Source organism: Miscanthus floridulus, chromosome 18, assembly GCF_019320115.1.
Source record: "Miscanthus floridulus cultivar M001 chromosome 18, ASM1932011v1, whole genome shotgun sequence".
NCBI classification, from domain to species: Eukaryota; Viridiplantae; Streptophyta; class Magnoliopsida; order Poales; family Poaceae; genus Miscanthus; species Miscanthus floridulus.
The window spans coordinates 35,269,694-35,285,183 of record NC_089597.1 but is presented as its reverse complement, the minus strand read 5'-3'; the positions used below and the strand labels follow the sequence as shown (position 1 = coordinate 35,285,183).

General features: G+C 51.3%; 1 protein-coding gene across 1 annotated transcript; it reads left to right on the top strand.

Annotated features, from left to right (window-relative positions):
* Positions 1–1,582: 1,582 nt before the first annotated feature.
* On the top strand, positions 1,583–11,349 carry LOC136523648 (uncharacterized). The gene is made up of 2 exons (XM_066517262.1): positions 1,583–1,872; positions 11,199–11,349. Exons 1-2 carry the CDS (start codon positions 1,583–1,585, stop codon positions 11,347–11,349), a joined length of 441 nt encoding a protein of 146 aa, XP_066373359.1.
* The last annotated feature ends 4,141 nt before the right edge of the window (positions 11,350–15,490 follow it).

Genomic DNA, 15,490 nt, shown 5'->3' with positions numbered 1-15,490 from the left:
GGTGGATGCTTCGGGATAGCCGTCGGTGGTAGCGGAGTCTCTACAGACCCACACCCCTCTGGACCCTCACTCGGAGGCCCTCGCGTGTGCACAGGAGCACGGCGAGGAGCTACAACAAAGGCGGCAAAACCAGCCGCCACCTACACCGATGCGCTCGGTGCAGCACGATGCACCCCATGCACGTAACCCAGTGAGCGGCGCCCGAGGTTGCGCCCGCCAGGTCCAGCGCAACATCATCAACGGGGGGAATGATCCGCCAGAACATCGTCGTGGCAGCGATGCTTCTGTGTGGCCTTCCCTAGCCCGTCGACCCACAGAAACAGGCGGTCCACTGGAACCTCTAGGCACTAGTGGAGACCACCGCCGTTCAACAGGCGAAAAGCTCCACGTCATGCCACCGACTCGCGGTCTCTCTCCAAACCAGGGGAGCAGGGACGCACCAGATGAATTGCTCCATCTACTCGCCACTACAGCCACCAGGCGTGGAATAGGAGGGCACAGCTACACCACGGCCTAACCCAGCGATCATTCCACACCGGCCACCTGTGTGTGAACACCTCGGGTCGAACCGAGATGCTCGTAGCATCATCAGCAACTGGCGTCAGGCCCGACATGATGATGACGTCTATTGGGCGGTGGTGAGAGCAGGCAACACGGGCCTCGGTCGGACCATCAAGGGGAGCAGTGAAATGTGCCCTAGGCATGGTCACCGACCCGACGACCGGAGTCCCAGCCCGGATGGCCCAGGACCACGGGCCTTTGGCCGGTGCATCCAGAGAGCGCCGTTCCCACAGCGCTTCCGACCGCCTACCATCATCGCCAAATATACCGTAGGTTCTCGAAGCGGTGCAACTCCCTACCTGATGTTGTCGATGAGGACGTCATCAGCGCATTCCTCTCTAGAACATCATGTGAGTCTTTGATTCACAAACTTGGCTGTCTAAAGCCTCAGACCATCCGTGACCTACTCGAGGTCGCTACGAACCACGCCTTCAACGGAGGCTAGGACAAGGGCAAGGCCAAGCACGAGGATCAAGACGAGGGCCTCTCCACATAGAGGAGTAAAAAGAACAAGAAGGATCAGCGCTGACCGGCCAACTCCGCGTTGGTTGCCATAGCTGATCGCGCGGGCAAGTAGCCCTAGTAGGGCCAGCCTGACCACTTCAACAAGCTCAAGGATAGCCCATGCACCAACCATGCTTACCCCGTCAAGTACCTCTACAAGGACTACGAGCTCCTCAAGCGCTTCCTACGACAGGCCGGTAGGTCGAAAGAAGGAAAGGGCAAGGAGGCAGCGGCCAAGAAAGGAGGCGTGGCGGGCAAGGATGGGGACAACTTTCCTGACCCTGAGGAAAGCATCATGATCTTCGAGGGATCCGATGCTATCTACTCCAAGTGCCAACACAAAGTGCGCTACCGAGAGGCATGCGTCGCCGAGACGGCTGTCCCCTCCTTCCTTCGTTGGTCAGAATCTCCGGTCACTTTTGATCAGAGGGACCATTCATCCCACGTCGCCTGACTAGGCCGCTACCCGCTCATCGTCGACCCCATCATCTGCAAGAAGCGCCTCACCAAGGTGTTGATGGACGGAGGCAGTGGCCTCAACATCCTCTACGTCGACACCCTCGATGCCATGCGCATCCCCTGGTTGGAGCTCCGTCCGATGAGCTCTCCCTTCCACGGCGTGATCCTGGGAGTGCAGGCGTACCCGCTCGGGCAGATCGACCTGCCCGTCATGTTTGGCGACCGAGCCAACTTCTACTCGGAGGTGCTTACCTTCGAGGTGGTAGACTTCCTAGGGTCTTTCCACGCCATCCTGGGGCGGCCATGCTACGCCAAGTTCATGGCGGTCCCCAACTACACCTACCTGAAGTTGAAGATGCCAGGACCGAACGACGTCATCACTGTGGGTAGCACCTTCTCGCACGCCTACATGTGCGACCACGAGCATTACGAGCTCACCACTGCCATCATCAACTCTTTTAAGCTCCCATGGCTCGGGGAGTTATCGACCCCAGTAGTCCCGAACTGCAACAAGCCAACCTCCTTGACTGCCTTCCGCCCACTCAAGGAAACTAAGGCGGTAGGGATCGACCCCACTGACCCTACCAAGACGGTGCAGATCGAGACCCAACTCCTGGCCAAATAGGAATGTGAGCTCGCTGACTTTCTACGCGCCAATCGCTATGTCTTTGCATGGAAACCTTCTGACATGCCAGGCATACCACGGGAGGTCACCGAGCACACACTACACCTCGTCCTAGGCTCAAAGCCCACCAAGCAACGTCTGTGTTGCTTTGATGACAAGAGGCATAGGGCCATAGGCGAGGAGGTCGCCAAACTCCTGGCAGCCGGATTCATAAAGGAGGTATACCACTTCGACTGGCTTACCAATCCTGTTCTTGTCAAAAAGAAGACCATGAAATGGAGAATGTGCGTTGATTACACTGGCCTCAACAAGGCATGTCCAAAGGATCACTTTCCTCTACCATGCATAGACCAGATAGTCGACTCCACCTCAGGATGCGAGATCCTCTCCTTTCTGGATGCCTACTCAGGCTATCACTAGATCATGATGAAAGAGTCTAACCAGCTTGCAACTTCGTTCATCACTCAATATGGTTCATACTGTTATGTAACCATGCCTTTTAGTCTAAAGAACACTGGCGCCACCTATCAATGGTGCATGCAGCCATGCTTCATCGATCAAATCGACCCGCTCGATCAGCCTAACCAAGTTGAGTGGCCAAAACCAATGATCGCCGTCTATGTTGATGACATAGTGGTCAAAATGGCTCAAGCTTGTGACCTAATCGCAAACTTGGCCACAACGTTCACGAACCTCCAAAGGTTCAACATCAAATTGAATCCCGAAAAGTGTGTTTTTGGGGTTTCGAAGGGGAAGCTGCTTGGATACATCATGTCCGAACATGACATCGAGGCCAACCCCAAAAAGATCATGGCCATCTCCAACATGGGCCCTATACACAACATCAAGGGCATACAGAGGCTCACCAACTGTTTGGCCACCCTGAGCCGATTCATCTCCTGGCTCGGTGAATGGGGGATGCCTCTCTACAAGCTACTCAAAAAGACAGACATGTTTGTCTAGACTGAGGAAGCACAGCAGGCTTTGGAGAGCCTCAAAGCGTCACTGATGATGGCCCCAATCCTCGTCGCTCCTGAACGAGGAGAACCCCTCCTCCTCTACATCGTGGCAAGCAACCACGTGGTGAGCGCCACCCTAGTCATTGAAAGGGAGGAGCCGGGACACCACCTTAAGGTCCATCAACCCATATACTTCATCGGAGAGGTACTTACCGACCCCAAGGTCTAGTACCCCCAGGTGCAAAAACTCCTATACGCCGTGCTGATGGCGACCTAGAAGCTCCTGTAGTACTTCACCGACCATGAAGTCTCGGTCATCACTTCATACCCGCTCGGAGACATCATCCGCAACTGCGATGCCGCAGGACGAATCTCCAAGTGGGCACTCGAGCTAATGGGCCACGACATCAGGTATGTAAGGAAAATGGACCCTAAGCCCATTTACTTTGGATTTTGGTGTTTGATGACCAACACAACCAAATTGGACTAATGAATTTGCAAGTATTTGTTTTGTAGTCCAACAGGGTGCAAGACATGACTTGGACGAAGGCGACGTGATGATCCGATGATCAACACCTTAAGAAAGACCTTAGGAGCACAAGAAAAGACCCAAGATATCAAGCAAAGTCCAAGCATGAAGATAGGAACCAAGCCGTATGCAAGATCGCGAAGAAACAGGCTCGTAGAGGCGACCGGACGCTGGAAGCGCGACCGGACGCTGGACCGGTGGCTCGGCAGATAGGCGACCGGACACGAGGACTGGACGCTGGCAGCAACCGACCGGACACAGAAACGTAGCGTCCGATCGAGTACCAAGAGGTTCCAGGCGCGTGAAACTGCGACCGGACGCTGGCAGCGTCCGATCGGTGATTCGCGGCTACAATGGTCGGGACGACCAGACGCGTTCGGTCAGGACGATTCAGCGTCCGGTCAATAGCAGTTTCACGGGAATTCGACCCCAACGGCTACTTTCTCGGTGGGGCTTATAAATACAACCCCCAACCAGCCATTTGAGGAAAGTGGAGCTGAGGAAACATACCAAGGGTGTTGATACACCATTTTAGCGATCTCTACTTGCATAGTGCTTAGTGTTTTATTAGGTGATTAGCATAAGTGCTTTGCGAAGTGCTTAGGTTGATTAGACCACCGCTTATGCGCTTGCTCTAGGTGTTTGCCTAGTGTTTAGTGAGGTTTGCATACCTCTTGCCACCCCGTGCTTGCGAGCACAAGTGTTGTACATCGGAGGGGCTTGAAGTCTTGCGAGATCACACCAACCGCGTTTGTGGTGTGGCCGCCACCGTGTACTGGAGGGAACAAGGCCCGTGGCGTTTCAGCCAGAAGCTTGATAGTGAAGACGGCGGGGAGCATCCGGGAGAGGCTTGCCAAGAGGCACATCGGAGACCCACTTGCGCGTGGGGAAGGCCTGAGGCTATCCACGGAGTTACCCGACCAGGAGCTTGGCCCTTGCGAGGGATTCCTTGCGAGGGGCTCCAACGAGGACTAGGGGGAAGCTTGCGTGCTTCTCGATACCTCGGTAAAAATACCGGAGTCGTCGACGGGAGTTTGCATATCTCTACCTTGCTCTTTAGCTTCCGCATTTACATCGATTACTTTACTACGTTTGCGGTAGAGATAGCAATACACTAGCAAAACCATAGTTGCACATCTAGATAGTTTATCTATTGCATAGGTTTTGCTAGGGTAAGAAAAAGAGGCCATAGTTTAGAGTTAGATTTTTTAAGTTGACTAATTCACCCCCCCCCCTCTTAGGCGTCACGGTCCCTTCAATTGGTATCAGAGCCGGTTGGCTCATATTTGGACCTTTGGCTTAACCGCCGTTGAGCCGACGCTATTGTAGAGTGGTTGGGATGGATACTGCTAGGCCTCCACAATTTGATGGCACTAACTTCCCATACTATAAAGCTAGAATGGCTTGCCACCTTGAGGCGGTTGATTTGGGTGTATGGAGAGTCACTCGTGACGGGATGAAACCCATCAAGAATCCCGAAAACCCCACAAAGAGTGATAAAAAGAAATGCATTTCAACGCTAGAGCTAAGAATTGCTTATTTGAATCCTTTAGCATGGATGTGTTTAACCAAGTGTTCACCTTAAATACGGCACATGAAATTTTGTTAAAACTCCAAGAGCTCCATGACGGCACAAGTAATGTCTGTGAGCAAAAACATTGTCTAGCCAAGCAAAGTTATGATTCCTTTACTATGAATGATGATGAGCTTGTTCGTGATATGTATTCTTGATTGAATCTAATCATCAATGAGCTCCATTCAATCGGATTATTAAAGCTAGATGATGCGGACATCGTGAGGAAGATCATCTCCATTCTACCACAAAAGAAATATGCAAGCATCATCACCATCCTTCACAACATGGAGAACTTGAGCACCATGACCCCGGGCATTGTCATTGGAAAGCTAGTGGCATTTGAAATATCACGTAAGATGGGTCAAGGAGAGGCATCTTCATCAAGCAAAGGCAAAGCTCTCGCTTGTAGCAAAAAGAAAAAGATGAAGGGCAAGAAAGTTGAGTCAAGCTCAAGCTCAAGCTCCTCAAGTGAAGAAGAAGAAGATGAGGATGATGATGATGATGAACAAGAATCAAGTGATGATGATCAATCTTCCTCCTCCACCTCTGACCTTGATGAAGAATCAATCAAACTTATCAAAAAGGTGGAGAAGATGATCGTAAGGCTCAATGTCAAGGGTGTGCCCATCCAAATTCAAGACCTCGTTTTCACTAATCAAAGAAACGAGCAAAGAAAGAGGGGATGCTATGGATGCGGCGAGTTGGGGCACTTTGTGGAAGTTTGTCCAAACAAGCCCACACCCAAGACAAAGAAGAAGGCATGCAAGAACAAAGCCCTCACAACAATAAGGTCATGGGATGATTCTTCAAGTGAAGAAGAAAACCATCACAAGAGGCGAGGTCACAAGCACTCATCATCAAGCTCTTCTCGTGTGTGCCTTATGGCAAGAGGTAACGAAAGCTCATCCTCTAGTGAGAGTGATAGTGATGATGATTTGCCTTCTTACAATACAATTGTGCAACAAAATCTTAAATATGCTAAAGTTTGCACTAGTCAACAAAAGAAGCTCAAAACTTTAAAAGAAGAGCTAGGTAGTTCACAAGAAGCATACAAGAATTTGCTTGAACAATATGAAAACTTTGCAAATCTCAATGTTGAACTATCTACTAAAATTGAGCAACTTGAGGCTAGTGCAACAACAAGTGCATGCACAATTAATGATAAGCAACTTGAAAAGAAAAATGAAAAATTAAAAGAAAAATTAGCTAGCTCACAAAATGATTATCAAAGTTTGCTTGCTAAAATGGAAATTATGTGTAAACATTGTGATGAGCTAACAAATAAAGTTGCTAATCTTGAGGCCGTCAAAAATACCCCCACCAAGGCATCTAAAAGAAATGACATAATTAAAAAGGATGCATCTACCTCTTGTAATGATTTATGTTTAGACTCATCTTTGTGCAACCAAGCTTGTGTTGAGAAAGTGATTGTAGATACATGCACACAAGAGGTTGCAAAAGAGAATGAGCAACTCAAGCAAGAAGTAGCTCGCCTCACCAAGGACTTGACTCAAGTGAAAGGCAAGGTGAAGCAAACCCAACTTCATCAAGATAACACCGTCAAGGGAGTGAAGAAGCTTGATGAAGGACAAACTATGGTTTGCTACGTGTGCCACAAAGAAGGCCACAAGTCCTATGAGTGCAATGTGAGAAATGGGGGAGGAACAAAGAAGAAGGAGAAAAAGCAAACAATCAAGCTCTCCAACACCTACACCAACAAGGTGGACAAGAAGGCCTCCACACCTTATCTCTTGAAGAAGAAGAAAAATGACAAGGTGGTGGCCATCAAGGTGAACAAGCAAGCCAACAATGGGGTCAAACGCTTTTGGGTGCCAAAGGAAATCATTTCCAACATGAAGAGCACCAAGAAGGTTTGGATCCCGAAAGTGAAGTAAGAAGTCCGTCAGACTTCAGGGAATTTGGAGACTTGGCAAAGTTTGGGTGCATTACATGGGGTGCATCATGATGGACAAAGTCATTGCCAAGTAGGTTAGTGAATACTATGGACCCAAATTCCCCTTCAAATGTTAGGTAACTAGATGTCATTACTTTCAATTAGCATTTGTTTCAATTGGTTTTGTCTTTCAATTGGTATACTCTTAAAGCATCTAGTTATCTTTTATGCCTAATGTTTGCATTTACATGCTTAAATATTTTGTCATGCATTCAATAGGTATATCATATGGTAGGCTTGCTCGGTTTCCTTATCAACCCTTGGAGCAAACCTACATGGTTTAAAATTGTTTAGGAGCACGGCACATAGCTTGTTTTATAATTAACTATCTAATATGTGCCAAAGTCCAAATTGTAGATAATCTCTCCCAAATATCATTTTCAAGTGGTATTTTGATACTTAAATCAACGTGCACAAATTTAGGGGGAGCTTAATCTACAACTTGGATGCTTTGAAACTAACACTTTTTCAAATGGTATCAATTTTTCAAACCTATGTGTAGTAGTCTCATTGTAAGGAAATTGGAGTCCCCGGAGTTAAGCATCATTCTTTAATTGGCATCATCATGTTGTTTTCGTTTCATATTTATATGCTTTCTCCATGCATTATATAGATTAAACTCTCTTGTGCAATAAATTGCTATTTATGCATATGCTTTGCTTTCTACCATATGTATGCATACATTTAGGGGGAGCTTAGTCTATATAATGTGAGAGTCAAATTTTGTGATCCATTTCATTTTATACACAAAGGATCACGAAATTTGACCCTCCCTTGTGCCACTAATGTCTTCCTTTTCGGTGTTTGATGCCAAAGGGGGAGAATTTGAAGGACCAAAGGCAAGCATCAAGTTGATATCTACAAGTGGTTATGGTCCAAGAAAGGGAGGAAAGTGGATTATGGATTAGACTAAGTAATGGTAAAATTTGTAGGAATCCATAATGACACATAGGGATTTTTTGTAAGGGCAAGATGGTCTTCGATTGGTATCTGAGTAGGTTTTTCTAGCATTATATAACCTTGCCCTTTGCATTGCATCCTAGCAAGTAGGTAGTTTTTAAATTTCAAAATCTCTATTATTTGCTTGCTTTGGTCGTGTTGTCATCAATCACCAAAAAGGGGGAGATTGTAAGGAAAATGGACCCTAAGCCCATTTACTTTGGATTTTGGTGTTTGATGACCAACACAACCAAATTGGACTAATGAATTTGCAAGTATTTGTTTTGTAGTCCAACAGGGTGCAAGACATGACTTGGACGAAGGCGACGTGATGATCCGATGATCAACACCTTAAGAAAGACCTTAGGAGCATAAGAAAAGACCTAAGATATCAAGCAAAGTCCAAGCATGAAGATAGGAACCAAGCCGTACGTAAGATCGCGAAGAAACGGGCTCGCAGAGGTGACCGGACGCTGGAAGCGCGACCGGACGCTAGACCGGTGGCTCGACAGACAGGCGACCGGACGCGAGGACCGGACGCTGGCGGCAACCGACCGGACGCAGAAACGCAGCGTCCGATCAAGTACAGAGAGGTTCTAGGCGCGCGAAACTGCGACCGGACATGTCCGGTGGCAGGCGATCGAACGCTGGCAGCGTCCGATCGGTGATTCGCGGCTACAACGGTCGGGACGACCGGACGCGTCCGGTCAGGATGATTCAGCGTCCGGTCAGTAGCAGTTTCGTGGGAATTCGACCCCAACAGCTACTTTCTCGGTGGGGCTTATAAATACAACCCCCAACCGGCCGTTTGAGGAAAGTGGAGCTGAGGAAACATACCAAGGGTGTTGATACACCATTTTAGTGATCTCTACTTGCATAGTGCTTAGTGTTTTATTAGGTGATTAGCATAAGTGCTTTGCGAAGTGCTTAGGTTGATTAGACCACCGCTTATGCGCTTGCTCTAGGTGTTTGCCTAGTGTTTAGTGAGGTTTGCATACCTCTTGCCACCCCATGCTTGCGAGCACAAGTGTTGTACATTGGAGGGGCTTGAAGTCTTGCGAGATCACACCAACCGCGTTTGTGGTGTGGCCGCCACCGTGTACCGGAGGGAACAAGGCCCGCGGCGTTTTGGCCGGAAGCTTGATAGTGAAGACGGCGGGGAGCATCCGGGAGAGGCTTGCTGAGAGGCACATCGGAGACCCACTTGCGCATGGGAAAGGCCCGAGGCTATCCACGGAGTTACCCGACTGGGAGCTTGGCCCTTGCGCGGGATTCCTTACGAGAGGCTCCAACGAGGACTAGGGGGAAGCTTGCGCGCTTCTCGATACCTCGGTAAAAATACCGGAGTCATCGATGGGAGTTTGCATATCTCTACCTTGCTCTTTAGCTTTCGCATTTACATTGATTACTTTACTACGTTTGCGGTAGAGATAGCAATACACTAGCAAAACCATAGTTGCATGTCTAGATAGTTTATCTATTGCATAGGTCTTGCTAGGGTAAGAAAAAGAGGCCATAGTTTAGAGTTAGATTTTTTAAGTTAACTAATTCACCCCCCCCCTCTTAGGCATCATAGTCCCTTCAAGGTATATCCCCCATACCACTATTAAGTCTTAACCTCTCGTGGATTTTGTCGCCGAATGGACGGAGGTCCAGCTATCGACTCCGGACGTCACCCACTAGTATTGGACGATGTACTTCGATGGGTCCATAATGGCGCCCTGCTCGGGGGCTGGAGTGGTTCTGATCTCCCTAGATGGGAGTAGGCTCTGCTACGCAATCTGCCTCCACTTTTCAGCCTCAAACAATACCACGGAATACGAGGCCCTCATCAATGGACTGCGCAACGCCAACGAGCTTGGCGCTACGCGACTCTACGTCCACGGTGACTCAAAATTGGTCGTCGACCAGGTCATGAAGGAGTCTTCCTGCAAAAGTCCCCTCATGGCAGCATATTGCCAGGAGGTACGCAAGCTTGAGGATAAATTCTAGGGGATCGAGCTACACCATGTCCCCTAAAAGGACAATGATGCCGTCGATTTTCTCGCAAAATTGGCTGCCAGGCGGGTTCCATCTTTGGATGGGGTCTTCATCAACGACCTTCATGAACCATCTGCCCGCATCCTAGAAGGTCCAATCTAGACACACCCCGATGCTGACTCGATGCTCAGGGGCTCCGATCCCAGTGCCTCCATGACGACATCGCCCACCGACGCCGCCGTGTTGGCACTCGATCAAGCCGACTAGCGAGCATCGCTACTCGCCTACCTCCATAAGGAGGTTCTCCCACCAGAAAGGACTGAAGCACGACGAATCGCTCGATGCACCAAGACGTTCATCACAATCGGTAATGAACTCTACAAACAAAGTCCGTCGGGAGTACTCATGAGGTGCGTCCCTACCGACCAAGGCAAGCAGCTCCTCCTCGAGGTCTATGCCAGAATTCGTGGACATCACATGGCCCCGAGGTCGCTGGTCAGAAAAGCCTTTCGCCAAGGTTTTTACTGGCCCACCACGCTACGAGATGCAGAGGAGGTCATCCGCAGGTGTGAAGGATGTTAGTTCTACGCTTGGCAAACCCATTTGCCGGCACAGGAGCTTCAAACCATCCCCATCACCTAGCCATTCGTGGTCTGGGGCCTCGACATAGTAGGACCCCTCAAAAAGGGCCCGAGAGGCTTCACTCACCTACTTGTAGCAGTCGACAAATTCACCAAGTGGATAGAGGCCAAGCCCATCACCAACATCCGCTCAGAAAAGGTGATCAAGTTCTTCCTCGACATCATCTATCGGTTTGGCGTTCCTAACTGTATCATCACTGACCATGGAACTAACTTCATCGGGAAGAAGTTCCTGGACTATAGTGATGGATACGGCATCAGGATCAGCTAGGCCTCGGTCGGACATCCACATACTAATGGTTAGGTTGAGCGTGCCAATGGCATGGTCCTCCAAGGACTTAAGCCACGTATCTTTGACCGACTCAACAAGTACGTTGGGTGATGGGTTGCAGAGGTCCCAACGATCCTCTAGAGCCTGAGAATGACCCCGAACTGATCTATAGGGTTCACACCCTTCTTCCTTGCCTACAGAGCTAAAGCGGTGCTGCCCTCTGACCTCAACCACGGCACCCCAAGAGTAAAGGCCTTCAACCACGACCGAGCCATGGAGGCTCAACAAGACATAGTCGACTTGCTTGAGGAGGCCCGCAAGACGACCATCATCCACTCCGCTCGCTATTAGCAGAGTCTCTGTAGGTACCATGAGAGGAAAATCAGAGGAAGAATCCTCGAGGTCGGTGATCTCATGCTTCAAAGGACCCAATCAACCAAGGAGAATCATAAACTCTCTCCACCATGGGAAGGACCCTATATGCTAACCAAAGTTATCTGACCGGGTGCCTACTGACTGAAGGACGACAACGGTGACGTTCTCACCAACACTTGGAACATCGAACAGTTATGTCGTTTCTTCCCTTAAAAATTTAGTCTTACCGTTTTCTTTCATTCAATGTTCGCTCCTGCAAAAGCACCCCGGCCTGAACACTTTCAGTCTGGGTCGCTCGGGGGCTCCATGAGGGTGCGATACCACCTCTTTTTTACTATCTTATGGTAAATACTTTTCTACCCGAACGAAAGGGTAGTCCGTTCCTTTAATTACCTTATGTAACTTTGCTTTAAACATTCCAACAGATCACACCCCGCTAGTACCTACGGTTACAAGCAGCTAAGCCTCGTGGGCCACGCCCGGTCTCTTAAGGTTGCAGCCTATGGGACGAACGGGCAGGTGCAAAAAAGGAAGAATAAAAATAGAGCTATGCTAAGGTAAAAACAAGGAACGGATGGGACAAACTTCCCCGAATGAAGTGATTCATCACAAAAACAAAGTTGTTGTATTCATGGACACACAAAAACATCTACACAGGTGGCTCCCCCATGAACTTATCCTTTACATGTGCTAACTACTTCTACTCTAAATACTACTATGACCTCCCAGCGGCATTGGTTGACGGTGCGACTGGCGAAGGTAGGGGCTGCTTGCTCTCTGGCTGGACGACACTTGGCTCGATCGGAGGCAGGGCGACGTTTGCCTCTGACCTGGGCTCCACTTCATTTGCAGGATGGGCGATGTTCTCCTGGCCCACGCCTTCAGCCACATTCACACGATGAGCCTCCATCACCCATTGCACGGAGACTTGCTCCACCACCAACTGTGCGTGTGGCAGCAAGCTCTCCCCAAGCACATGGATGGCATCCGGGCTCCAGCCGTCAGCGTACCTGCTACAGATGGCGGTGAAGTCCAGGCTCGGGTGGTGCATCACCACCGAAGTCAGCACCCCTGACGTCCCATAGAACATCCCATCGGTGATGAGCGCCTAAACTTCGTCCGGGACCTCCGCCAGTCGGATGGCGGGCGTGCTGGTGCTCAGCGCCAACCCAAACACCTCCGAGATGATAACCTAGGTGATGTTGTGGAGCTGGTTGAGCACCCCCTCGAGAGCATGTCACTCTTCAAGGGACTTGGCCAGCGCCTCTGCATTCCAACCAATCATCGCCTTGGCCGTCTCTAGGTCCTACTCCAGCGAACCAACCTTTCTGCCCAGTTCTAGAAGAAGGATGGCAAGCTCAGAAGCAAGTTAAAGAAAAAAAACCAAGACATCAACCAAAAGTAGAAAAGGTACATATAGAGGTGGGTGTTCTCGAGGATGGAGAGTCCTTCCTCCTACCAAGTTACCTACTCGCGTAGCCGGGCGTTCACCTCCTCTGTCCCGAGCACCAGGCCTCGGAGCACGAGCACCTCTTGGTCGACCTCCGACTAGGCCTTCTGCTCTGACTCTAGGGGCTCCAGGGAACTCTAGAGCACCACCTAGGTCTTTGCCAGGGACTTCTGGAGTGTCTCCTCGGTCTCTGCCTGGCGGACCTTCACCGCCTCAAGTCCCCGCTTAGTGGTGGTCGCCCGCTCCACCACGAGTAGCTCTACCATCCACACCTCCATCGCCTCGCCCGCCCGGTCTTGAGACTCATGGCGGGTGGACTCCAGCTCATGCTCGAGCTTGGTAACCCACCATGACATCGCGGCCTCCCAAGCATGCTCCTCCCGAAGGAAACATGACTTGCGGCTCGACATCTCCTCGAAGCCCTGCAAAGCAAGAAGCCAACGTGCTGAAGCAACCGGTGGAAGACCAAGGAGCCAAGGACGAATGCAGAAAACTTACCTCTGCAACCTGGGGCAGGTCGATCATGACCGCCTGCTGGATGACCTTGACCCGCTCTAGGGCCTCCTCCAGCTTCACCCTAGTATGGGTGAGATCAGACTCCATGGCAAGTCCTCTCCCCCCAAGTACGTCCTAGAGCTGCACCTCCTCCTCATCCTGAAGGATGAACCGTACCTTCCATGGGTCAACGAGGTAGGGCCACACCAGGTTGGTGGATGCCCCTGGCCCATTGGAAGTCCCGGCCAATGAACAGACCACCGCTAGCTCCTACGATGGCACCGATGGCTCCACCCTGGTGACTACCCCACTAGGGGAGGGGGTCTCCACCTCCTTGACCCCGCGGCCTACCAGCGGATGCTTTGCCTCTGGCTTGGCCACGTCTCCTCCTGACCCTAACAACTTTGACCAGGAGGGCGAGCCGTGTGTCCCTCTGTCAGGCGAGGTAGGGAGCCTGGTCTCCTTCCTCTCTTCCGCCATGACTGTTGGGGGAGGGGCCGCAAGGGTCACCTTCGACCCAACCTCCGCCATCGGCATCGGGATCACCACCATCACCTCCGCTACCGCTGCCGCCATACTTGCGACCAGCAGGGAAGGCACCACCCCCTAAGGGGAAGGATGAATCACCGCCACCCTACTCTCACCGCCGCTTGTCATGACGTGCTGCAAGGTGGGCCTCCACTCCTCCCACACGGGAGGTGGGGCGATGCTCAACCCCATCAGCATCTGGCCACTGTCAAAAAAATATAGGTCAGTCGCACCCCAAAGACTCAACTTTGAGATCGAAAAAGAAACAGAAAAAGCCTACCGGGATGCAAGCGACAGGGCTCTAAAACCTTGACCCACTGGCAATGGGCCCGCCAAATGAGGGCCGCTTGTAGGTCATGAGCCACGCCCCCTCACCTCGACTAGGGGGGAGCCGACCCGGCCGGCTACCGATCGGCCCATGAGTCACCGTGACCGCCGGCTCGAGGCGCGCTGGCCGGAGCAGCTAGTGGGGCTTTCCCCCATTATGAGTCACGCGTTAGCGCTGGCCCCGATGATGCGCGGGTGTGAGCTCGCTCCTCCAACCGACTGGCCTACCCCGCCGTGCCCAGAGCAGGTGGGAACAAGGCTGGCGACGCCTCCAAAGGGCGCGGCGACCGTGTTCGCTTTGCCTCCCACTCGCCAATGGCGTCCAAGCTCGCGGGCAACTTCCTTGGCACAGGAACGTCGCCACACCTCTCTGCGTCCCGCCCACCACTGGCAGACACGGCCGTAGGCTCGCAATGCTCCACCAAAGTCATGATGACGCTCCAACCTCCACCATCCTTGGAATAACTCGTGTCGTCCCCCACCTTCGTGGGGTCCTCCGACTCGAGCTTTGCATCCACATTGCTCCTACTTTCGCCTGCCTAGACCCACCGAGCGATCTCCATCTCCCTTCCGTGCTTCCTCCGAGCCTTCTCAGCTCTCTTCTTCTTGGTGTCCGCGGCCTCCTTCAGGGCAGCTTGCCGAGCCATGCCCTCTGGCCCCTTCGAAAGATGTGGCCAGGACTTGTAACGTTCGAGTCCCTATGAAATGGACAACTCAAAGTCAAGATTACAGAAGAGTAGGATCGAAAGGGACATGAAATAAGGAGAGGAGAACGTACCAGGTTGGACAGCTTTGAAGCGTGAAGAGGTTCGGGCTTCCCTTCGAGGGTCTCTTTAGCCCTTAGCTGTAGCACCCGATCGAGTTGGTCCAGACTCCGTCCTTCACCAACTCCTCCAACGACGTGCGGTTGGGGTCCATCAGGCCGGTGTACATCCACATTGGCCGCGTCCTCTCTGCCAGTGGGGCAATCCAACAGCGGAAGAAGGTGTGGAACACCCGTAGCCCATCAAGGCCCTGCTACACTAGCTTCTGGAGCTCCACCCTAATTACCTCCAGCTTGTTTTGCCGACTAGTGGGCCCCCACGACCAGCTATCTTGACTCTCTAGCCTCCTTCTGGTGAACGGCGAGAACGGCGCCTTCATTGGGTTCCTAATGTAAAACCACTCCCCATGCCACCCCTGATTGGAGTCATAGGGGGTGTATGTGGGGTAGGCGCCCGACGCACTTGGCTTCTTCTATAGCACGAAGCCCCTCACCAGTGTGATCCTGAGTGGCTTCCCCTCCGACAAGGCTCGCCTAGAGAAAATCCACCAGAA

Coding starts and splice junctions, on each gene's coding strand:
- LOC136523648 (XM_066517262.1), top strand. CDS start 1,583: ATGGACGGAGGCAGTGGCCTCAACATCCTCTACGTCGACACCCTCGAT. Junction 1,873..11,198: donor CCCAACTACACCTACCTGAA/GTTGAAGATGCC, acceptor CCTTGCCTACAG/AGCTAAAGCGGTGCTGCCCT.